Source organism: Eptesicus fuscus, chromosome 15 (genome assembly GCF_027574615.1).
Source record: "Eptesicus fuscus isolate TK198812 chromosome 15, DD_ASM_mEF_20220401, whole genome shotgun sequence".
Lineage (NCBI taxonomy): Eukaryota > Metazoa > Chordata > Mammalia > Chiroptera > Vespertilionidae > Eptesicus > Eptesicus fuscus.
In genome coordinates, this window is record NC_072487.1 from 73,936,538 (window position 1) to 73,958,756 (window position 22,219).

The 22,219-nt window shown below is 57.7% G+C and overlaps 2 protein-coding genes across 4 annotated transcripts; one reads left to right on the forward strand and one right to left on the reverse strand.

The window, feature by feature from the left end:
- The first annotated feature begins 1,398 nt into the window (after positions 1 to 1,398).
- On the forward strand, positions 1,399 to 5,050 carry BBLN (bublin coiled coil protein). The gene is made up of 2 exons (XM_008152726.3): positions 1,399 to 1,636; positions 4,529 to 5,050. The coding sequence occupies exons 1-2, from the start codon at positions 1,564 to 1,566 to the stop codon at positions 4,756 to 4,758; spliced, it is 303 nt and encodes a 100-aa protein (XP_008150948.1). The 5' UTR covers positions 1,399 to 1,563; the 3' UTR covers positions 4,759 to 5,050.
- Positions 5,051 to 5,958: 908 nt separating this feature from the next.
- Positions 5,959 to 22,005, reverse strand: CIZ1 (CDKN1A interacting zinc finger protein 1). Of its 3 annotated transcripts, none has more exons than XM_054727113.1 (18): positions 21,850 to 22,005; positions 21,063 to 21,195; positions 20,735 to 20,853; positions 18,838 to 18,909; positions 16,262 to 16,479; positions 13,874 to 13,949; positions 13,602 to 13,710; positions 12,768 to 13,080; positions 12,470 to 12,671; positions 12,094 to 12,215; positions 11,242 to 11,439; positions 10,137 to 10,261; positions 9,399 to 9,486; positions 8,815 to 8,928; positions 8,462 to 8,614; positions 6,967 to 7,036; positions 6,669 to 6,790; positions 5,959 to 6,292 (listed from the first exon to the last, which is right to left on the reverse strand). In XM_054727113.1, the coding sequence occupies exons 2-18, from the start codon at positions 21,188 to 21,190 to the stop codon at positions 6,077 to 6,079; spliced, it is 2,445 nt and encodes an 814-aa protein (XP_054583088.1). In that variant the 5' UTR covers positions 21,191 to 21,195; positions 21,850 to 22,005; the 3' UTR covers positions 5,959 to 6,076. The 3 variants fall into 3 exon arrangements, with proteins under 3 accessions (XP_054583088.1, XP_054583087.1, XP_054583086.1); XM_054727112.1 differs by having other exon boundaries at positions 13,874 to 13,964; XM_054727111.1 differs by having other exon boundaries at positions 12,470 to 13,080; positions 13,874 to 13,964.
- Between the last annotated feature and the right edge of the window lie 214 nt (positions 22,006 to 22,219).

The following is a 22,219-nucleotide window of genomic DNA, read 5'->3' on the forward strand; positions in this document are numbered from 1 at the left end:
GGCTGCAGCTGTAGCCCCTCCTCACTGTGCCACACACAGGAGCCCCCTCTCCGGCCTCTTCGCCCCCTGCAAGGTCAGAGCCCAGGCTCCTCCACCTCACAGGCCTGCACACCTATCCCACTCGCCCTTGGCAGGGGATGGGGAGACACTGGAGCGGTGAGCAGTCCCAGCCTCAGCCACCAGGGAGCAGCACAGACCTGGAGCCAGGCCCAACCAGATGCCCCTGTAGCTCCGGGCCAGACTCCAGGGAAAGATCAGTTTAGTGGAGCCTGGACTGAGAGAGGGATGGGGCCATGCCCAAGGCCAGAAAGGCCCCCCACAGGGAGGGCACCCAGCTGCCCCCAAGCATGCTCCTAGCACCCTCTGGGACCCAAAGCTTTCTCCCTCTCCAGGAATGGTCCAAGTGCTGTCACCTGCTCCGTCCAGGGGCACAGGTGCTTCGCCAGGCGACTGTGAGGGTGTGGCTGGCCCCCAGCAGGGAGGAGTGGAGGCTTGGCAGGAGGGTGGCCGATTGGGGGACAGGAGAAAGGATGCCCACACTTTATAGTCCGGGATGGGGGTGGTGTCAGCTGACCTGGGTGAGGGACAGGTCACGAAAATTCTTCAGGCACGGGTTCAGCTGAGGCCTCACGTCCACTCAACGTGGTCCAGAGAGAAGGCAGTGGCACTGACCGTATGCAAGTCACTCTCAGCTGGAGATCACACCTCTGGGTCCCGCTCAGGAGCGACACTTGCTAGCTGGTGACTCTGAGCAGGGCTCCCTTTCCCAGCTAGTAAAGGGGTGGGGTGATGGCAGCTGGGCCAGTCGTATCCCACGGCCTTTCTTGAGCGACAGCCACACGCAGCACTCTGCCAACCGTGACTCTCCAGGAGGCTGTGAACGAAAATGTTCCCGAAGCCATTAGGGGGTCTTGAGAAACCACGCGTCTCAGATTTCGCCCACGCCGAGGCGCTGGCTGGCCCACCCACAGGTCGCCAGCGTCAGGAGGGGCGGAATGGGGACAGAATGGGGGAGGAGAGGTCCCAGGCTGCTTCTGCCCCTCCACCCAACTCGCTGGTCCGAGCCTCCACCCCTTAGGCTCCTCGGCCAGCAGCCTGGGGACCGCAGGGCCGGGGGAGACTGAGGAGCTCGACTGAGAGGGCGGGGCCCGGCGGGGGGCGGGGCCTGACGGCCGGAGGGGCGGGGTTCTGGTTGTGGGAGGGGCGGTCTGATGGCGAATTGGGGCGGAGTTATGGTTGTGGGAGGGGCGGGGTCTGATGGCGGGTGGGGGCGGAGTTATGGTTGTGGGAGGGGCGGGGTCTGACGGCGGGCGGGGCGGGGTTCTGGTTGTGGGAGGGGCGGGGTCTGATGGCGGGTGGGGGCGGAGTTATGGTTGGGGCGGGGCTCCTTGCCTTGTGGGCGGGGTCCCGGCTGCCCATCCCGCAGGTTGCGTTCCTCAGCGCGGCTCCCCTCTTCCGGCCCCGCGCGACGCCCGCCCCCTCCACCTTCCGCCCGGCGCGGGCTGCGGCGTGACGGTCGCGGCGTTTCAGCGTCTCGTGGCCTCTGCGGCGCCCGAGCCCGCAATGTCGGGCCCCAATATGGGCATGCCGGTGGTGCCGAGCACGGAAGACGAAGATGACAGCTTCGGGGAAGCAGGTGACTCAGGGGGACTGCGGAAGCGACCGTTGCTTCCTCAGGGGTGCCTTCCTGGGAAGGGGGAGGGCGCCCGGATAGGGGTTGGGAAGGAAGGAGCCCTCCCATCCCCCGCTCCTGGGTGGGTTGCAGGTTCAGGGCGAGCACCTGCGAGTGGGTCTCTGGAAACCTCAGCGTCGGGAACTGTGAGCGGCGGGCCCCGTTTCACAGAAACCGAGGCCGCCTCACACCCTCGCGCTTCGGGGATTTGCTCCGGTCCTTGGCTCAGCCCCTGTGGGGACGGCGGGCCGGTTGGCCCAGCCCCAGCCCAGGGCTGTTTGGGTGGGCGCGCGCCCTCGCTAAGTCGGCTTCCCCGGCCATCTTTCATGCTGTGGCCTGGAGCCCTGGCGAATGTGACTTGTTTACCAAGCAGCCTGTTGTGTGCACAGCACTGCGGTGGAGGGAAGGTGGGTGAGGTGTGGAGGGAGATCCATCAGCTCCCTGCTCACCCTCGGAAGCCTGTTCCCTCATCCGTAAAATAATCATGATTGATGCCTCGGCATTGGGATGTGTCAGGATTAAATGGGAAAATGAATGAGAAATACTTAGTAGGTCCCAAAATGCAAGTGTTCAGTAAATGGTTATTGTTATTCTCTTTAGTGTAATAAAGATGGGGTTATCAGAGTGCAGGACTTAGTAAATGAAATGTAGGGTATGGCGTCTGCGTTTTGTTTTGGTAACAGCCTTATTGAGCTATAATTCACATACTATACAGCTCATCCATTTAAATTGTACAATTCCGTGGGTTTCACAGTATCCAGAGTGTGCATCCATCACCTCAATAGTTTTATTTTTTCTTAAATATATGTTTATTGATTTCAGAGAGGGAAAGAGAGATAGAAACATCAATGATGAGAAAGAATCATTGATCGGCTGCCTCCTGCACGCCCCCTACTGGGGGTCGACCTGCACCCTGGGCATATGCCCTTAAGGAATCGAACCCAGGACCCTTCAGTCTGCAGGCTGACGCTCTATCCACTGAGCCACACCAGCCAGGCGGCACCTCAATAGTTTTAGAACACTTCCATCGCCCAGGGCCTGCGTTTAATAGAGGTAGACCTCCCACGGGCAAAGTGTGGCCGCTTTGCCCACCTCAATAGTTTTAGAACACTTCCATCGCCCAGGGCCTGCGTTTAATAGAGGTAGACCTCCCACGGGCAAAGTGTGGCCGCTTTGCCCTGAACGGTGGCCAGATGTGTGTGTTAAGCTGCATCAAGACGGGCCTCCAGGAGTCACACTGAGTGGTCGCTGGCAGATACACAGCACTTAGCACAGTGGGGAGGAGGGCGGCAAAGGCTTGGACCTGGGAAGCACCTTGACACAGGTGAAGCCTGGCCCGTGTTGTGGAGACACCGCCTCCCCCATCCTTCTGGCTGTGCCTCTTGACACAGAACGTGAAATGTGAAATGTTGATAATAATGACCATGTATTAAGTACTTGCTGCAGCCAGACCCTACCTGAGTCCTTGATCTACTTGAATCCTCACAGCCACCGGTACCGTGTCTCCCTTTTCCAGAGAGGCTGCAGTCACTTCCTGGGATGGAGCAGAGCTGGGGCTGCAGCCTAAGGGCCCCACTCCCCAAGTCTGAATCTTGGCTCTGGCCTCTGACTAGCTGGAGGACCCTGCGCAAGTCCTTTCCTTCCCGGGCCTCAGTTTCCCCCCCTGTACCACAAGGTGGTTGGACTGTAAAGCCCAGCAGAGACTTTTCAGGCCGCTGCGGTGTGCCAGCTGTGGGTGATGGGCGCTCTCCCTCCAGAGTGCAGACAGATCGAAAACCACATTCGCATCCACATTCCAGACACCCCCCAGCGCCGGCCTTCTCCAGACACTGCCAGCCACTTCCCCTTGGTCCCCAGCTGGCGGCAGTGTGTCTGAGTCATGGGCTGGCTCAGGACTGGCTCCCGCAGTGGGCACAGGCCCAGCCCTTGGGCCCCAAGGGACACTGTGTTGCTGGGTGCAGGTCAGGAGTGGTTGTGGAGGAGGGAGTGACCGTTTCTGGTGGAGACCAGGGAAGGCTTCTCAGAAGCGGTGTTTTGAGCTCGTTGCTAAATGGCTGTTGTTGAGGTGGCAGGGACAGAAGGGCTGGAAAGTGAGAGGCGTCATTCATTCATCTGTTCATTCACTCATTCAGCAGACGCTCGTTGTGTGTCAGTGAGGGCCTCGGGGAAACAGCAATGAACATGAGACCATTCCACTCCTCACGGAGCTCTGTGGCCTGGTAGGGGAGGCAGACCAGCACACAGATCATCACATCCGGAGGAGGGCCCCCGAGGTGTGTGGAGGGGATCAGGCATAGAGGGGATCTGGCCTGGGGTGTTGGGAGGGCTCCCTGTGGTGACATCTATGCTGAGACCTGAAGCACGAGTAGGACTCCTCCAGGAGGAGAGGAGGGAGGGAAGACAGGAGGGGCTGCAGTGCATTCCAGGCAGAGGCAACAGCATGTCCCAGGGGCCTGAGGTGGGCAAAGGCAGATGTGGGAGGAGAGGAAAAGGCGGTGCGAGGCAGGGCCGGAGAGGGGAGTGGGTCTTGGAGTCTCTGGGTGCCTTGTCGTGAGGGCAAAGGCCACGGAAGAGCTGGCAGGATGGGCCTGCCTGGGGCCAGAGGCCTGGATTGCCCGACTCAGGAATGGGGGCTCTGGCCTCTCTCAGGTGAAGGAAGTGGAAAGGAGATTGGCATCTGGCAGGACTTCCCAGGCAGGACCCTGGCTGACCCTGGTGTGCTGACGTGTTCTCTCTCCAAAGCCTTCCCTCTTTTACAGTGACCCTGAGCCACAGCCCTTTGGGAGTCAGGCTGGGATGGCGGCTGGGGGTGAGGGCTGGAGACATGGGTCTTGGCTCTCTTTCCCCTCCCTCCAGAATACGCTGCCATCAACTCCATGCTGGACCAGATCAACTCCTGTCTGGACCACCTGGAAGAGCAGAACGACCACCTCCACGCCCGCCTCCAGGAGCTGCTCGAGTCCAACCGGCAGACGCGCCTGGAGTTCCAGCAGCAGCTGGGGGAGGACCCCGACGACGACGATGACGACGACGACGAATACTACTACGACGCCTGCGAAGCCGCCTACGACGACGCCAGCCCCTAGGCTCCCGGCAGGCCCTCACCCTGCCTCTCGGGGCCGGGCTCCAGCCTGGGCACTCACCACCTGATTCAGATGCCTTCTCAAGGGCTGGCCTAAGGTCCCCTGGCGGCTCTGCCTGCCTGAGCCACTCTTCAGATCCTCCCCGCGGCGTGTGGGCCCCCTCCCACCACCCAGCCTTCCCTCCGGGCCAGGTGTGGGCCTGCAACCCTCCCACCTTGCCTGCCTGTCCCATTCCTGGGCACTCTCCACTCTGCCCAGGCCTTGAATGTCCACATTAAACGTGTCTCCAACAACACTGCGCCTCTGACTGGGTCCTGGATGAGAACCCCAGGGCGACAGGTGAACAGAGCAGTCGGGGCGTCCGGGTGTTGCTCATGGGCCTGGAGGTGGGGCTGGGTTCTTGTTTTCTTTATTTCTGGACACAGAGGGTACAGGTGAGGTCAGGACTTCCTCCCCGGCTGGTATGCTCCGGCCGGCAGCGCTTCCCCAGCCAGGGTGAGACAGCACTGGACAGGCTGTGTGACCTGTGGGTGCACTTAGCTTCTCTGGGTACTAGGGCTTTCACTTAGCCAACGCCAAGGCATGGTGTGGGAGCTTGGGCACCACCCTCCTGCTCTTGGCCTCAGTCTCCCCAGCTGGCCAACAATAGGGTTGGTCTGGTTGTCTTATCTGTAAGGGGCTTTTCGAATGGGGCAATAGCAGAACTAAAGATCCAGCTCAGCCTGGGCTCCAGTCACGGATGACTCATCACAAGTCACTTGACGAGAAGGCAGGGTCACCATTAGTGCATGTCGAACTCAGAACCGGAGGAGCAGCAAGGGCCCCCCTTCCTGTACTCCAGCTCCCACAGAATCCAGCTGGAGAGCTGGGGCCCAGCGCCAGGCCTGGAGTCCAATCCTGGCCACTCACCAGGTGTATGGCCTTTAGCAAGCCACTTGGCCTTGCTAGGCCTTCGTTTCTTCATCTAGAATTTGGGTGATAAGACCTCCCTTCTAGAGGCACTGTGAAGATTAAATGAGATCTCACTTGACGATTTTCCTGGCCCTGATACATTATTAAGAGGGAAACTGAGGCTCAGAGAGGTGAAGCGCCTTGTGGTCCCAAAATCTCTGGTTTGGGAACCTGTTTGGCTGTCAGACTGAGAGCTGGCTGGGAGCCGCCCTTCTCCTGTCCACCCAGACAGAGTGCTGGTGGGGACAGAAAACCAAGCTGCCTTCTTTTATTGGATTTCTGGGTAAAAACACCAACCATGTCAAGTTTCCATGCAGACCCCCAGGAAGCACAGATCTGGGCCCACACCAGGTGGCTGTGGGAGCTCCGATCAGGTTTTGAGGCGGGTTGAGCGCCGGAATGGTGGGGGCTGGGGAGCTTGGGTCGTCACCTTGCTGGGGGGCTTGGCTGTGTCCTGGATGCTGGGCTGGGTATGTGAGCGGCCGCTGGAGGTGAACAGAGCGGTCAGGGCGTTCCGGGCAGTGATGGCACACCGGCGGCTCACGGGCCGGGTGGCAGGGCTGGGGTCCTGGGCCTTCTTGTGTTTCTGGACACAGAGAGCGCCGATGAGGCAGGGCCCGCCCTGCCCGGTGCACTCCGGGCCAGCAGCTGCTTCCCCAGCCCGGCCGAGACGGCACTGCACTGACCGTGCGGTGTGACCCTGCGTGCTGCGCTCAGCCTCCCTGGGCCAGAGCTCTGGCGCCCATCGCCTGGCCCTCAGCACCTCTCTCCCCCAGAACAAAGGCAGAAAGAGCCCCGTCCCGCCCTGGCTCTTCTTCCCTTTGTGCGCAGGTCCTCCCTGTCGGGGGGTGTGTCTGGGAGCTGAGGTCAAACACAGGAGGGAGGTGGCCACTGGCCGGCACTCCCAGTTGGGATGGAGGGAGTCCTGGGCGGGGTGGGGTGGGGCTGGAGGCCCAGCTCACCTGCAGGTTCTCCAGGTGAGTCACGGACTTGCAGTGGGAGAGCTTTGCCCCCGAGCTGCCGTGGTAGAACTTACAGCAGATGCGGCAGACGTAGCCCATCACAGGCACCATGACGTCCGCACCTGCGGGACAGCGGGGTCTGTCACTCACGTTCCTCCACACCCGCCAGGTGTGCCGCCCCCTTTAGGGGCCCATTTATTCCCCACCTTCCCGGTGGGAGAAAGGGACAAGAGGATAGGCCACCTGGGCAGGATGCTGTGGCCGGGATCTGGGGGTCACCTGGAGGCTGAGGTCTTACCATGTGCAGTGTTGGGGCTGTGGGCCTCTGAGTCTTTCCGCTCTTCTGTGGCTACCCCTCTGGACCTTACCTGGAAAGATGCAAGTGTGGGCCTCAGATCTACCTTCCCCCAGAGCTCCCCACCCCTGAATGCAGGTGTGTGTGTGTGGGGGGGGGCTTAGAACTCGCCCATGCTCTTAAACATAGTCCCCTTGATTTTGAGGAGGCGGTAGGTGGCATTCTCGGAGCCTTCGCACATGCCGATCCTGCCTCCCACAGTACCCTTCCCAACCTATACTTTGTAGTCTCAGCTCAATCTCAGCTCCCACAGTGGCCATAATCCATGCCAGGTGCGCCCAACACATCGCACATGTCATCTCATTGAATTTTCACAACCAACACCTATGGTTCACACATTTTACATAAGAGAAAACATTAACTCACTTGCCTGGCGTCATACAGCTGGTTTAGGGAGGAGCCAGGGCAGTAAACCCTGGTAGGCCCCAAGCCCTGCTTTCACGATTCACCGTGAGCCCCCTGCCAGCCCATGAGTTCCCACCTGATGCTGCAGTGACCTCAGTCCTGGGAATGGGTTTCCCGTGACCTAGGACCCCTCGTCTCACCTGGCCATAAGCCCCTTCCAGATGAGGCCACCTGACTCCAGCCATGTCAGCCTCACCATGCCTAACAGTGCCTCCCACACACCAGGCAAGCAAACGTGGCTTCTAAGAGTGACAACCACGCCCGTGTGCCCGCCGGGGCTGGGACCCTCACAGCCTGAGTGGGGACTATTTGAACAGAGGAAAAGGCTCAGAGACGCCATGGGGCTTGCCCAGGACACCACTTCTGACTGAATAGCAAGGCCAGCCTCACCCCTAACCTGCCTGGGGCTGGAGGCCACCCTGCCAACCCTCCACCCACAGTCCCTCTGCGTCCTTTCTGCCGCCCATCACCACCCTGGGCTGGAACGGGTGAGCTCTGCCAGGGGCCAGGCCTTCGTCCCCACATATCCCAGCACCGGGGTCTGGCCCAGAACAGCTGCTCCGGAAACATCGGTTAAACTGAAGAGAGTCCACACTTCTCTAGCTCCTCGCTCATGGGAGACAGAGGAGCGGGGCATCTGAGCACAACCGGGCATCCCAGTTGGTGAGATTCTGCCAGGAGTGCTGGGTACATGCCCGGTATGCAGGTAGGTAGGTGCTCAAAAAGCGTGGACTGCATGAGCTACCATCATTAGCAGCATCTTACGTGGACCTTTCCTGTATGTGCTGCATCGTCCCCGCCCACGCCCTTACTGATGCTGTTCCCTCGCAGATCTCACCGCCACCTGTAGTCACTGTGGTGTATTTACACAGCCCCACAGAATAGTTACCACCAATACTGAATTGGAGCAGGCATTAGTGCCTATAAAGGCCAGCACAGTGCCTCCTGGCCCCAGGAGGTGGGGCGCGGTCCCCCCTGGGCTGGGAGTCCGGCCTCCAGCCTGCCTCCCACATTCCTTCCTCCCGCCAAGCACCTGCTTGCAGAATTCCTCCTCAACCTCGATCTCTTCCTCATTATCCTCCTCCTCCTCCTCCTCCTCGTCATCGTCCTCAAAGCAGCCCACGGCGTCCACCGTGATGAAGTGGTCCTCATCTTGGCCAGCTAGCTCCTTCTCGAACATCTTCAGCTGCCCAGGAAGTGGGCCAGGGCTCAGGTCAGCTCTGGGTGGCCCAGGTGCCACACGCCATCCACCCCACACCCCTGGGAACCTCAGTCGCTCTGGACCTGCTAGGAGTTCGGGCTGGGATAAATCTCAACTTGCTGTGTGGCCTTGGCCAAGACTCTGCACCTCTCTGAGCCTATGTCCTCCGAGGGAACTGGGGTTACCTCCTTGGCTTTGTCCTTGTGCCCCTGGGACTTCACGTGCTCCACGAACTTGCGGGGGGTCCTGAAGTAGCGGTTGCAAACGGTGCAGAAGGGTCGCAGGGACTGTTTGGCGATCTGGGGGGGGGAGAGGGCAGACCAAGTGGGTGGCGGGCAGGGTCCCCAGGTGCAGCTTGGCAGCCCCAGAGGCCTCGCCTCCCTGCTGCAGGCCACCTCCTCTGTCATCAGCTGGCTCCACTCAGCCCCTGTACCAGAGCATCGGCAAGCACGTCCCTTCCCTGTGCCACTGGCTCCGCGATGGGATGGCAGATGGCAACAGAGAGAAGACAGGAGAGAGCATACGCGCTGAGAGGAGCCCCATGGCTCAACGGCAGGGCGAGATGGTGCCTGGCCCGCGCCGGACAGACGGGGACACTGAAGCCCAAAGAAGAAACACGACGGATTCGTTGAGAAGCCACACTTCCGTGGGATGGCCACGCAGAGACAAAGACTGACACTGACTTCCCCTTCCAGCCTGGACTCCTGCCCTCCCAGCCCCCGGCATGGAGACAGCACAGCCAGGGGCCCGGCAGCGTGTGGCCTCGCACCTTGTGGTCCTGCGTCCGGCGGTGCTGGATCAGGTCCCCCATGTAGTAGACCCGGCAGGTGTTGCACCAGCGCCTCAGAGGCGGCTCTCTGAATGACGACAATCAAAACAAGGGCAGGTGACACCCCGTTCCTGGAAAGACAGCCTCTCCCCCAGGTGCTCTGTAAATGCAGTGCAATTCCAACAGGCGCTCTTTGGGAAACGTAACAAAACGCTCGGGAACTTCATCTGGAGGAATACTTAAACAGGAATATGGACAAGGAGAGCTGGGCGAGAAGTGAGATTGAGAAGCTTCTGGGATGCCAGGACAGTGACACCCCTGAGGGTACCTGGCCCTGCAAACCTTTATCCTTCAGTGTGACGCCCTGTGGTCCCCAGAGCTGCTCTTGCCCCTCACCCCCATGGCCCTGCGGCAGGGTCCGCACATGCGCCGGGGGAGCAGCCCCACAGCCCACGTCCTTCCCACGTGGACGGTCACACTGTTCCTGCCCGGATGGAGCCCTGAGAAAGGCTCTAGTTCATGAGTTCCTGCATCACACCCCTTACGAGGCCATTGTACAGACAAGGAACACTGAGGTCCAAGGGCACACAGTTAATGGTGTGAAGAGGCCTCTGGGGGAGGGCAATGCTTAGCACAAAGGCAGACCTTGCAGATGGTAGACTCAGGGCCCGTCTCAGCCTGGCCTGGCCTGGGAGACGGCCCGCCCCCCACACGGGGCCCCCGAGATCCCGCACTCACTCGTCCTCTCGCTCCAGGACGTCCCGGGGCACAGGCAGCAGGGACAGGAGGCAGGCCTGGCTCATGTGCTGGATCTCCCCGAGCCGCTGCTGGTGCTGGGCCCCCAACATGTGGTCCTGGAACTCCTACAGCAGGAGGGAGGGAGGGATGGGCATGAGGACTGAGCCCCGGAAGGCGGTCAGGGCTGGGCCCCAGGGAGGAGGCCTCCAACCTCGGCTTCATGGCCACCCAACACCAGTGAGAAGCCATTTCTCTTACAACCACCCTGTGTGGGCCACAGAAGGGTGGTAAACTGAGGCACAGAGCGAGCACACAGCAGCCAGAGCTTCCGCTCCTCCTGGAGCCTGTGTGAGCGCCTCAAAGACCGGGAGCAGCCCTAGCTGGTTTGGCTCAGTGGATGGAGCATCGGCCTGCGGACTGAAGGGCCCCAGGTTCGATTCCAGTCAAGGGCATGTACCTTGGTTGCGGGAACATCCCCAATAGGGAGTGTGCAGGAGGCAACTGATCAATGTTTCTAACTCTCTATCCCTCTCCCTTCCTCTCTGTAAAATCAATAAAATATATTTAAAAAGAAAAAAAAAAAAAAGACCAGGAGCAGTCTGATGAACTCTCAGGTCTCCCAGCTCTGCTCCGGCAAGGCACAGAGTAGCGGGGGTAACTACCGCACCCGGGGTGGTAATACCCCGGTTATTAATAATGCTGTTATTAATTATTAATTAATAATGCTGTTATTCATGCGATGCCCGCTCCGGGCTGGGCCTGGGGCTCATGACTTCAATGTCGAGTCGCTGAATCCTCAGAACCACCCGATGTGGTGGGTTCTAAATGTTTCTTCATCTGACGCATGAGGAAACCGAGGCACAAAGGGTGAATTCCCTTCCCAGGTCCACAGGGCTGGGCAGGGCCGATTCAAACCAGCTCAGCCTGACTGAATTCCTGCCTTCGTGGCTGCTCCGAACATGTGCTCTGAGCGATGCTCAGCTGCCAGGCCCGGGGCTCACGGGGCCCCCTGTGGCCACGCAGGCAGCCGCGGACTGGGCGGGCTGGGCAGCCCACACAGGCCCTCCACCCGACCAACCCGCTGCCCAGGGCAGGGTGGCAGTACCTGCTGGCTACCGCAGCTGGCCCTGCAGATGTAGCAGAAGAACTGGAGTGCCTGCTTGGACGGCACGCTGGCGGCAGCAGTGGGGGCGGAGGCGGAGTCGCTGGACCGTGGCCCGGGTGCGAGGGATACAGTGCTAAAGGCCCGGCTGTCACTGCTCTGCAGGATGGTGACCTTCAGGGAGCCCCCGGCACCCCACACCTACGCCAGGAGCAGGGGCAGAGCTACCACCAGCTGGACGCTTATGGTGGGCCAGCCCCAGGGCTAAAGACCCATGAGCGTGGTCTCGTCAGGCCTCCCGAGAGCCCCCTTTACCATGGGGAAACTGAGGCTCTAAGCTGTTCGATGACTGCCCAAGCTCACACAGCTGGGAAGCACTGCGGTCCGGATTCAAAGCCAGGCCCCCCTAAATCTAAAGCCCACCCACCCTCAAACACATGACATGGAGAAATAGAGACACAAAGGAGGAAACGCGTTTGGCCACAATCCATGGTGAAGCAGAGCTGGGCCCCGAACCCCTGGCCCGGGCTGACACTCCGCTCTCTCTAAAGAGCAACGTTACCCATGGGAGGGGACTAGACGCTCCCGTTTTGGGATGAGCAGGCTGGAAGGGACTCTTGTCCCCAAAATAGCATCAGATCTTCAGAGCAAAGGCATGTGAAGGCAGCTCGACAGCAGGAGGAGTTTGACGAACCACAGTCAAACCCACTCCGCTCTGCCCACAAGCCCAGGCTGCAGGCACACGTCCCAGGTGGGGAAACTCGAGGGGGCCCCGAGGGGGCCTGGGATAGGAAGAGGCCCTCCCACCGCTGGGCACTGTGGTCCTCATGCTGCCACATTAGCAGCTCTACCCACCCTGAGCATCTCTCTTGCTCTTTTTTCACATTCTCCCACATCCAGGCCACCGGTCAGCTCCTCCTGGCGCTCCTCCATGCTGCCCTGGGCCGCCACCGGCTCCGGGGAGGCCTCCTCCAGGCCTGGAATGACACAGGTGCTGTTTCCCGGGCCCATCTCCCACCGGACCCCGAGGGACCTGGGCCCCAGGGCCACCTTCTGTGCTCACAGCCCAGGCCTTTAAGCCTCTGGTGTGAATGGCCCCAAACCTGGTTCTGGGTCCAACCCTTGGTCCCAGGCAGCGCCCAGGCAGAGCTGGACTGTGCCAGGGGAGGACAGAGGGGTCCGGACAGAGCTGTCCCATCGCCGGGCCGGCTGGGAGCCAGCGCCCCCTTACCTGCTTCAGCTTCTACTGCACTGGGCGGCGACTCCTGCCGAGTGGCATCAGCCGGAACGGGTGCTTGCCCTGAGGCCGGCACCGGTGGCTGGGTCGGAGGCCGCCCCTCGGTCTGGTCCGGTGGCTGCACTGGCAGCTGCACTGGAGGTTGCGCTGGTGGCTGCTCCGCTGGCTGGACCCTGGGCTGTGTTCCCGCCTGGACCTGTGGACATGTCTGTGTCTGTGCCTGCTTCTGCAGCTGTGGCCGCACCTGCCCTGGGGGCTGCACCTGTGCCGGTGGCTGCAGCTGTGGCTGCACCTGCGTCGGTGGCTCTGCCTCCGTCTGCGCCCGCTGCGGCGTTAAGTGCTCTGGAGAGGTCTGTGTCTGTGCCTGCTTCCGCAGCGTTGGCTGCACCTGGGTGTCCACGGGCGGCATCTGTGGCTGAGTCTGTGGCTGCACCTGGGCCTGGATCTGCAGAACCCGTGGCTGGAATCGTGGCCGCACTCGGGCTTCCAGTGGGTCCGGCAGCAGCTCGGGTGTCTGCGTCTGCTTCGGTGCTGTCATCCGGGCCTGGGGCTGGACCTTCGCCTGCCGCTGCCCTGGGGGTCCCTTTTCTGTGGGCTCCTCTGAGCTAGAAAGGATCAAAGGAGATCAAGTTTATGTCTCCCAACTGGCTCCCTAGAAAGGCGAAGACCCAGGTTCCAACCATCACTCTACTACATGCGAGCTGGGCATTTGGGCAAGCCCCTTTGGCTCCCAGGGCCCCCGTTTCACCTAAATAAATTGGTGGGATCACTTGCTCCCACCTCCCACGACTTGCTAATATGCAGCCAAGGCCCTGTAGAGCTCCCCCCCACCCCCCCGCCCACCTAGGTCCCAGATGCACGTCTTCACCCTCCATCCTGGCCACTCCGTCTGTCTCCGGTGGCTCAGACAGTGAAGACATCAGTCTGTCTGGCCTGGCGCATTCCCAAGTGAGATGCAGAATCAGGTCTGACCTTCCTCCGAGCCAGAAGCCAATGCCCTTTCCTTGTTCCAACTCCCTGAAGAGTCCTTTCCCTGCTACACCCGCCCCCTCCCCGCCCCCCGCCGCCTTTACAGGAATGAGAGTACAGGCCTCCTGGGCCCCGACAGGGTTTCAGCACCAGTTACCTCTTCGACCTTTTAGCTGGTGGCTCAGACGCCTCACAGGACTCTGGCTCAGGTGCCGAAGTGCATTTCTCCTTAGAAGCATCACCCGGGCAGGGAGGGGAACGTTGGTCTAGAATGAAGGGCAGATGAGTGGCCGCCAGGGACAGGTAAAGCACGAGCAATCTCTGGGAGGTAAGGCCTGGGCTCACCCCCAAGATCCCTGCCTCCATTACCAACCCGGCACCCACTTGCCCCAACCCCCATCCCCCCTGAAGGACAGGCAGCTCCCTCACCTGGTGTGTCCGCTCGGGGCTCTGCAGCTTCCTCAGACCCCTCTGGGGGGCCTGCCTGGTCCTCCACCGGCATCGTCTGAGAAGAGGAGTCCTGCTTCCGTTCAGAAACCGTTTCTGACACCCACCGCCACCCCTGCAAACACATCCTTGCCCAAGAGCAGCTGCAACGGCCCCGGAGATGCCAAGAGGTGATCTTAAACTCCCCAGGGATCATGTCTAGGGCGTTCCATCTGGTTGCTGACGTCAAGAAAATCCAGGTTTGGGGGACATGAGCCCTCTCCTGGCCACGGTACTGCGTGCTGACTTCCCCACCCTCTTCCCCGCAAAGCAGCTCAGAGGGATCCCCCTCAAATGCACACCTGATCACGTGTCTCATCTCTTTCAGGCTGAAACCCTCCTGTGACTTCTCGTAGCCTGGAGTACTCTCTTTTCACCCCGAGCCTCACCACCTCCCCTACTTCCTATAGAAAACGACCTCTGCCCCCACACCCACCCCTCCGAGCCAGAGGCCAATGCCCTTTCCCCAAAGCCCAGGCCTCTCCCTGCCCCAGGCCTTTACCCAGAGCCCCAAATGCACTTCTTACAGGAGAGCTGAGCAAGGAAAGGGCATTGGCCTCCGGCTCGGAGGAAGGGCAAACCTAGTTCTGCACGTCCCCTGGGAGCAGTGCTCAGCGGGACCGCGCACCACATCAGCCTCCGTGCCCTTCGGCAACTACCTGCAGGACACGGCACCGGCCTTCAAGTCAGGAAGCCCGGCTCTGGGTCCCTCTCACTCAAGGCGACCTCCACCCCACTCTGAGCCTCGGTTTTCCCATTTGTAAAATGGGGGTAGGGTGGTCACAGACAAGCCCAGGTGAGGAGAGGCCCACTGGAAGGTCAGAGGCCAGGACCCCTCTCTGGAGGGAAATGCCTCACCTCTAGAGGGGGGCTGCCTGGGGGCAGGCGGAAAGGGGGTACTGCCCCCACCCCAGAATCCTCTCTGAGGAGCACGGTGTGTGTGAGGAGCTGCTGGGACGTTCAGGGCCAGGACAGTCTTGGGGAGTACGTTGTTCCCGTTGCAAGTCTCAGTCTTTCTGCTTATGAGGGACCCGCCCTTTGAAGCGTTCACCCCTCTCAGACAGGAAGGAGCCGGGGTGCCGGCTCAGAACCTTCGGGTGGCCAGTGTGGAGTTCAGGGCTTTATAATATGGTTTCACCCCCATTACCTTTCTTTTATACTGTTTTTTTTAAATATATATATTTTAGGTAGTGATATAATATGTTTCCTTTTCAAATAACTGAGCAGAGGCCCTGGCCGGATAGCTCAGTTGGTTAGAGTATCATCCTGATGTGCCAAGATTGCGGGTTCGATCTCCAGTCAGGGCCCATCCAAGAATCAACCAATGAACCCATAAATAAGCGGAACAATAAGTCAATGTTTCTCTCTCTCAAATCAATCAAGCAATCAATCACTGAGCAGAGGCTAGCTCACTTCAAGCTGTGCTATCCCAGGCAGGAGCATTAGCCACAGGTGGGGGCCTTTGGGTACTTAAAATGTGGAAAGCCAAACTGAGATTTTGGTATAAAATACACAACAGATTTTAAAGATTTAGTACAAAAAAAAAAAAAGAGAGAGAGAGAGAGAGAGAAATGTAAAATGCCTCGCTCATTTTTTATGTTGATTACATTCTGGAATGATAATTTTTAAATATATTGGATTAAATAAAATATACTTAGTTAAAATTAAATTCACCTGTTTTGTTTTGCTTTGTTAACACACTGTGGGCGGATCACAAGCATTCTCGTGTTTTCATGCTACACAGTGTTTTACATAAACGTTAAAGGCACGCCTTACAATTAAATACCCATTGCGTTTTGAAGTTATTTATTACATGTTCTTACAAGCTAATATCTTTTTAAAGTATGAGACTTTGTAAAACGTTTTTTGTACTCATTCAATAGAAACTCATCTGGCCACTGGGTAAAGCTAGCAATAAAACTACTGGTGCGCAATGTGTTAATATAATCACTAGAAAAATTTAAATTTCATATATGGCTTGCATTTTATTTCCATCAGGCAGTGCTGATTTTAAGGAGGATTGTTAGGGTACTCCTAAAACTAATACAGTGTTATGTGTCAACTATAGCTCAATTGTTTTTTAAAAGAGAAATTTTAGGTAAATAATAATACTGATGATATTTGGACATGGCAAAAATCCCACCAGGGGTTCAGGAATATTTCAAGTTTGAGAAACACTACACAAGTCCAACTTACCTCCTGCTCACTTTACAGATAGAGAAACTAAGGCATAAAGAGGGGTGTGGCCTGCCCTGTGAGCCAGAGTGGAGAGCTGATAACCAGGCCAGCCCTCTCCCACCCCGACCTGCTCCGCCCCCAGCCACCACTCACCTTGCGATCAGGGGTGGTCCGGGCCTGTTTCTGGGGGTTCCGCCCTGAAAGGGTGAGCTTGGAGGGGTTTATGGGGACCCTGACAGGAGGGGGGCCCAGCAGGGACTGCTGAGTGGCCTGGGGAAAATACTGCTGTAGATTTGGGGTGGCCATCTGGGGGGGTGTGAGGCTAGGGGCTGTCAGGTTCGGGGTGGCCAGGTTGTAGCTGCGAAGGTTACCTGTAGGCAAGAAGATGGAGAAGAGGGATTAGAACACGTTGCGGGCGGAGCATTCTCGTGTTTTCATGTTACACAGTGTTTCACATAAATGCTAAGGGCACTTTAACATTTGGTTGGGTGGTAAGCTTTCTATGCCTGGCCCCAGACACTAGGCCCAGCCATCAGCAGGGTAGATATGGTTTCTACTGATGACGCAAAAGACACAAAGTGGAGGACTTATGGGGTCTCTGGGAGGTCCTCCTGACTCCTCCCTCTCTCTATCCCCCCACCAAGCCACCACCAAACCCCACCAACCCTATGCCCTCCCCCTCTTCCCAGTCCAGCCTGACTCCCCTTTCTAGCTCCACTCCCAGCCCCTTCCAAAGCCACTTCATCCCTGCATGTCAGCCACTTTTCGCCCTGGACAGCAGCGAAGGGTGATCTTTTAAAACCACATCTCACTTCGCCCTCCCCCCCCTACCCTCCCCGCCTAAACCCTTCCATAGCTCCCTGCTGCTCAGCGTGCCAGGTCCCGCCTTGCCCTCCTCCCTGACATCTTTTCTTTCTATTCGCCCCACACGTGCCCCCTTGACTCCAGCTATAGGCTCCCGTGTATCCCTCAGACAAGCCTGGTTTCCTCCGGCCTCTGCTCCTTCCACCTGGGACCTCTGCCCCCACTGCCTCCCACCTACCCTTCGGGTCTCCGTGTAGGTGTTTTCCTCTGGAGGCTTCGCCAGAGCCTCCCAGGCCCCAGAGGCGCGAGCTTGCCTGTTCTAGGACCAGCTGCACAACTGCCTGGTCTACTTCTCACTGCCCATCCCCCAACCACACGGGGAACACCTCCTCAGGCTCAGCATCCCAGTGCTTGGGGAGTATCTGAGCCATAACAGATGGTTCAAATTCTTGCCCCAAGGCTTGGAGGGAAAGCACAGGGGTTCAGGGCATGCGTCAGATGTGCAGTGACAGCTTATTCTAATCCAGACTCGACTGTCCAAGCTCTGTGACCCTGAGCAAATCAGTTCCCCCTTCTCGGCCTCAGTTCCCTCATCTGTGAAATGGGGATAATAATAGTGCTTGGCTCACCGTGTTTAGGAGGATCCAATGAGACATACGAGTGTGCCTTGTATATAGTGAGGGTTCAATGAACATGGACTTAAAACAAATACATGTACACAGATGTGCAGGGAGAGAACAGAACGCCAACCAGCTCTTATAGTGAGATAAAAGATGGCACACTCCCTAGGAAAAATGACAAAGCCCTCATGCCTGCCAGAATGGCTACCATCAGTAAGTCAACCAACAACAAGTGCTGGCGAGGATGAGGAGAAAAGGGAACCCTTGTGCACTGCTGGTGGGAATGCAGACTGGAGCAGCTACTGTGCAAAACAGTATGGAGTTTCCTCAAAAAATTAAAAATGGAACTGCCTTATGACCCAGTGGTTCTACTTCTGGGTATGTATCTGAAGAAACCCAAAACACTAATTCAAAAGGATATGGGCACCCCTGTGTTCTCTGCAGCATTGTTTACAATAGCCAAGATCTGGAAGCAGCCCACGGGGCCGTCAGGAGACGGATGGATGGATAAAAAAGCGGTGGCACAGCGCTGAAGGCAATGTTCGCTGGAGCTCATCACTGTGGTACAAACTATGTTCCTTGTAAATTAAAACAACTGTGGAGCCGCCATATTTTTGGAATTAGTTGTGATGCATTTGATTTGTTTTATATTCATAAACTCTGTTACGTTCTATCACTTGAGAAGAAGCTGTAGCTGTTAAAATTTACAACTTTTTAATGGAAACACAGAGTAACTAAACTATAATTGTTGTGTGTAAGAAAGCTGATGTTGAGTTAAAATTATATCTCATCATGAAAAAAAAAGCTGTGGTACAATTACACATGGAATACTACTCGGCCGTAAAAAAGAAGGAAATTTCTAGTCTTTGCAACAGCGTGGACAGACGTGGAGGGCATTGTGCTAAGTGAAACAGGCCAGTCAGAGAAAGACAAAGGCATAAGATTTCACTCATATACGTGGAACCCAATGAACAAAATAAGCTAACAAAACAAGACAGAAACAGACTTATAGATACAGAGAACAGAATGAAAGCTGGGGGGAGGGCCCTTTGTGGACGGATGAAAAAAAGTTAAGGGATTATGCAAAAAAAAAAATAAAATAAAATAAATAAAAAGAAAAATGGCAAAGGACATGGACAAGTCACAAAAAGAAATACAAATGCTTAACAGACCATTATAAAATGTTAAACTGCACTAGCACTCCAAGAAATGTAAACGAAAACATCAATAATACAGCTTTTTGCCAAGCAAATTAGTAAGTTACATGTATATACACGTGTATATATATAAAAAAACATATAATACCCAGTGTTGCTGTGGGCATGGTGAGACCGGTACTGTCATACGTGGCTGGTGACATTGCAAACTGGTCCAGTCCTTTAGGAAAGCAATTTGGCAATACTTATCAAGAGCCATAAAATACCCATCCCCCACCCCCACCACCCAGTTATCCTACTCTTGGGAATCCATTCTAAAAAAATAGTCTCAAACAGGATATTCATCCCAGTGTTATTTTAAAAAAAAATAAAATAAAATAAAAAGGAAGAAATGGCTGGGAAGGTTGAGGTAAGCAAGGGCACATCCCTCCAGTGGAATATTAAACAGCTGCTAAACACAATCTTTCCAGAGAAGTCAGATTATATGATAAATGATCACGCCATTCTATGCAGTGAGAAACAAGATGCAGCATTTCACTGTGTCCATAACCACAATCACACACAACCCCCCACGGCTGCACCTGGAAAAAAATGGGAGGAAACACACCCAAACCTCGACAGGTGGTTCTGTTCTGCAGGAGGTGAGTGAGGTACCTACGGTAATCTGGGTTTCCTTATCCTCTTTTTAAAATATTCTGTTCACTTGTCTTTGAAGAGTGTAACTTTTTAAATGGGGGAAATATATGTATCTATTGTGGGTCCCTGTGTGTGGTTTTCTCTCTCCACTCATCTACCTGTCATTTTTTTCTTTCTTTTTGTTGTTGATTTTTTAAAAATAGAATTTATTTGGGTGACATTGGTTAATAAAATTATATAGATTTCAGGTGTACAATTCTATCATTTCTTTTTTTAAGATTTTTAATTGATTTTTTTGAGAGAGAAAGGGAGAGTGAGAGGGAGAGAGAGAGGGAGAAAAAGGACAGAGAGAGAGAGAGAGGGAGAGAGAGAGAGAGAGAGAAACATCGATGTGAGAACATCGATCAGCTGCCTCACCAAACCTCCCCACTGAGGATTGAGCCCGAAACCCAGGCATGTGCCCTGACCAGGAATCCAACCAGCAACCTTTCAGTGCATGGCATGACATCCAGGCAGCTTAGCCACACCAGCCAGGGCTGCCTGTCATTTACATGTCAGCTCCCAGAACCATCACACCCAGGTGGCCCTGGCTGCAGACCCTGCTGGTGGCAGGAGAGTCTAGCGTCTCCGCGCACAGCTCTGTGGGAAGATCTGGGCTCTACTCCTCCCTCTCCACACCTACTCACTGTGACCTTGGGCACGTGGCCCCGCTCTGGGGTCATGAGTGAACCTCTCCTTAGCAGAGTCAAGGAACTGGGTCTGTAAAGGCCTCAGCACAGAGTCCAGGCTGGCAAGTCACACCCACCCATGGGACGGCCTGGGTCTGAACATGAGCTGGCCCCGGGTCACTGGGCCCCTGGATTACTCCCGAAGGGGCTGAGGTCTCTTGGAAAGTATCAGGAGCAGCATCTTGGAGAGAAGAGCTGAAAAACTGCTCTCCACATGGGGAAACTGAGGCAAGGGCACAGGCTTAAAGCACCCACTCAGAGATCCAGGGGGTCAGGAGGCTCAGGCCTTGGTCTAGCTCAGCCGCTGTGGGTGCTGTGTGACCCAGGGCAAATGACTTCCCTTCTCTGGACTTTCAGCTTCCTCATCTGTCAAATGGGATGGGGAGGAGGGTGGTCAAAACAAGGTCTTTCCATCTAGCATCTCATGTAATCTGAATGCCAGTGAAATGTGCCGCGTGCTGTCCACAGAGCCGGCAACATGGCCAAGGGCACACAATGTGTGTGGCCAGACAGACCCGCCTGCAGCTGAGCAACTTGTACCTCCCAGAGCCTGGGTGTCCCGTCTGTAAACTGGGATGCCGCCAGTAGCTCCCTGTCAGGGTTACTCTGTGGATCTGGTGAGACCTGGGGGCTGCTGGGAAGCGGGCGCTAAGACGCGGTGAGAAGGGCCTGTGGCCGTACCTTGCAGCTGCTGCAAAAGCAGAGCTCTCTGTAGCAGCACAGAGCCACTGAGGAGGGAGGCCGCGCTGGTGCCCTGGAGATTCAGAAGCTGCTGCTGTGGCTGCTGCTGGGGGAGCCCCCTGTGTGTTGAGAGCGGGTGTCAGAGTGTGACCGGGAGAGCCTCTTTCCTGAGACCCTCCCCCGCATTCTCTGCCCGCCTTGGGATGGGAAATGGTAACCTGCAGGCCTCAAACAGGCAGGTCTCTGGGAGAAAGGGCTGGGAAGGGGTCTCCAAGGCCTGGGTCTGAGGAGCAGGACCAGAGCCGCCACCCCTCCCGGGGGAACTCACCTGCTCACGGCCATGGGCAGGGGGGCCTGCGGCGGGGGCTGCTGGAGCAGCTGCTGGAGCTGCAGCAACTGCTGCTGCTGCTGCTGGAGCTGCTGCTGGAGCTGCTGCTGCTGGAGCTGGTTGAACATGGTGGCTGGGGAGGAAGGGGAGGAAGTCTGGGCTCCCCACCCCAGGCCCGGCCAGCTCTCCTCCGTCCGTGGTCCCCCACCCCCACCCCGCCCTCAAATACTAGTCCTGCCAGCTGAGCTTTACTCTCCCAGTCCTGCCCAGGCCGCGCCACATTTGCTGCCCGCCCCATCATCACGCCCCCAATTCTCCCAACAGCAGGAGCCAACCACCCTCCCGCCAATGTCCCCCAAATCCTGCCAACAGCCCCCAATTCAAAGGCCCAACCCGTCCTCCATCTCTCCAACTCTCAGGGTCCAGGGGGAGCATCTGACCCCAATACACCAACTCCTGCAGCCTTTCTCTCCGGAGGCCAGCCCCCTCCCCCTCCCCGCCTCCCCCCCAGCCCCTCTGACACTCCCACCCTCTCCCTTGTGCCTCTCGGTGTCAGTAAGAGCAGCACCTCCCCCACCGAGCCTCAGCCTTTCCCTCGCGCCCAGGAACAAAGTAGGAGCAAGCCCCCGCCCCCCCCGCCCCCCATTCCGCTATCCCTTCCTCTGCAGCAGCAGCAGGCAGCGTTACACAGCACCGCCCGGGACCCCGCTGCCTGCAGCCCGCACCTCCTTTCTAGTGTCCCCCCAAGACTTCCGCCCGTGCCCGCTGCCGTCCTCGGCCCGCGCACCTCGCTTCCCGGCGCGGCTTTGGCCGCAGGAACCGCACGGTCTCCACCCGCACCGCCGCCGCCGCCGCCGCGCCTCCCCCGGGGGCAGGGCGGGTCGCGCGCGGGCCGGGCTCGGATCTCGGCTCCCGGGCTCCCGCAAGTCCAGCCGGGCCTGCCGGCTCGGAAGGCGGGGCAGCGGGCCGCGCCGGGCAGCGCCCCCTGGAGGACCGGAGGCTCCGGCGCCGCGGGCAGCGTCGCGAGATCCAGCTCCGCGCGCGGGTCACGCTGCGGGGCGGCGCCCGCTCACCTGGCGCCCGGGGGTGGGTGGGCGCGACTCGGGGCTGCGAGGGGGCCCTGGGCGGCGCGGACCCTCCGACCCGCGTCCTCCGCA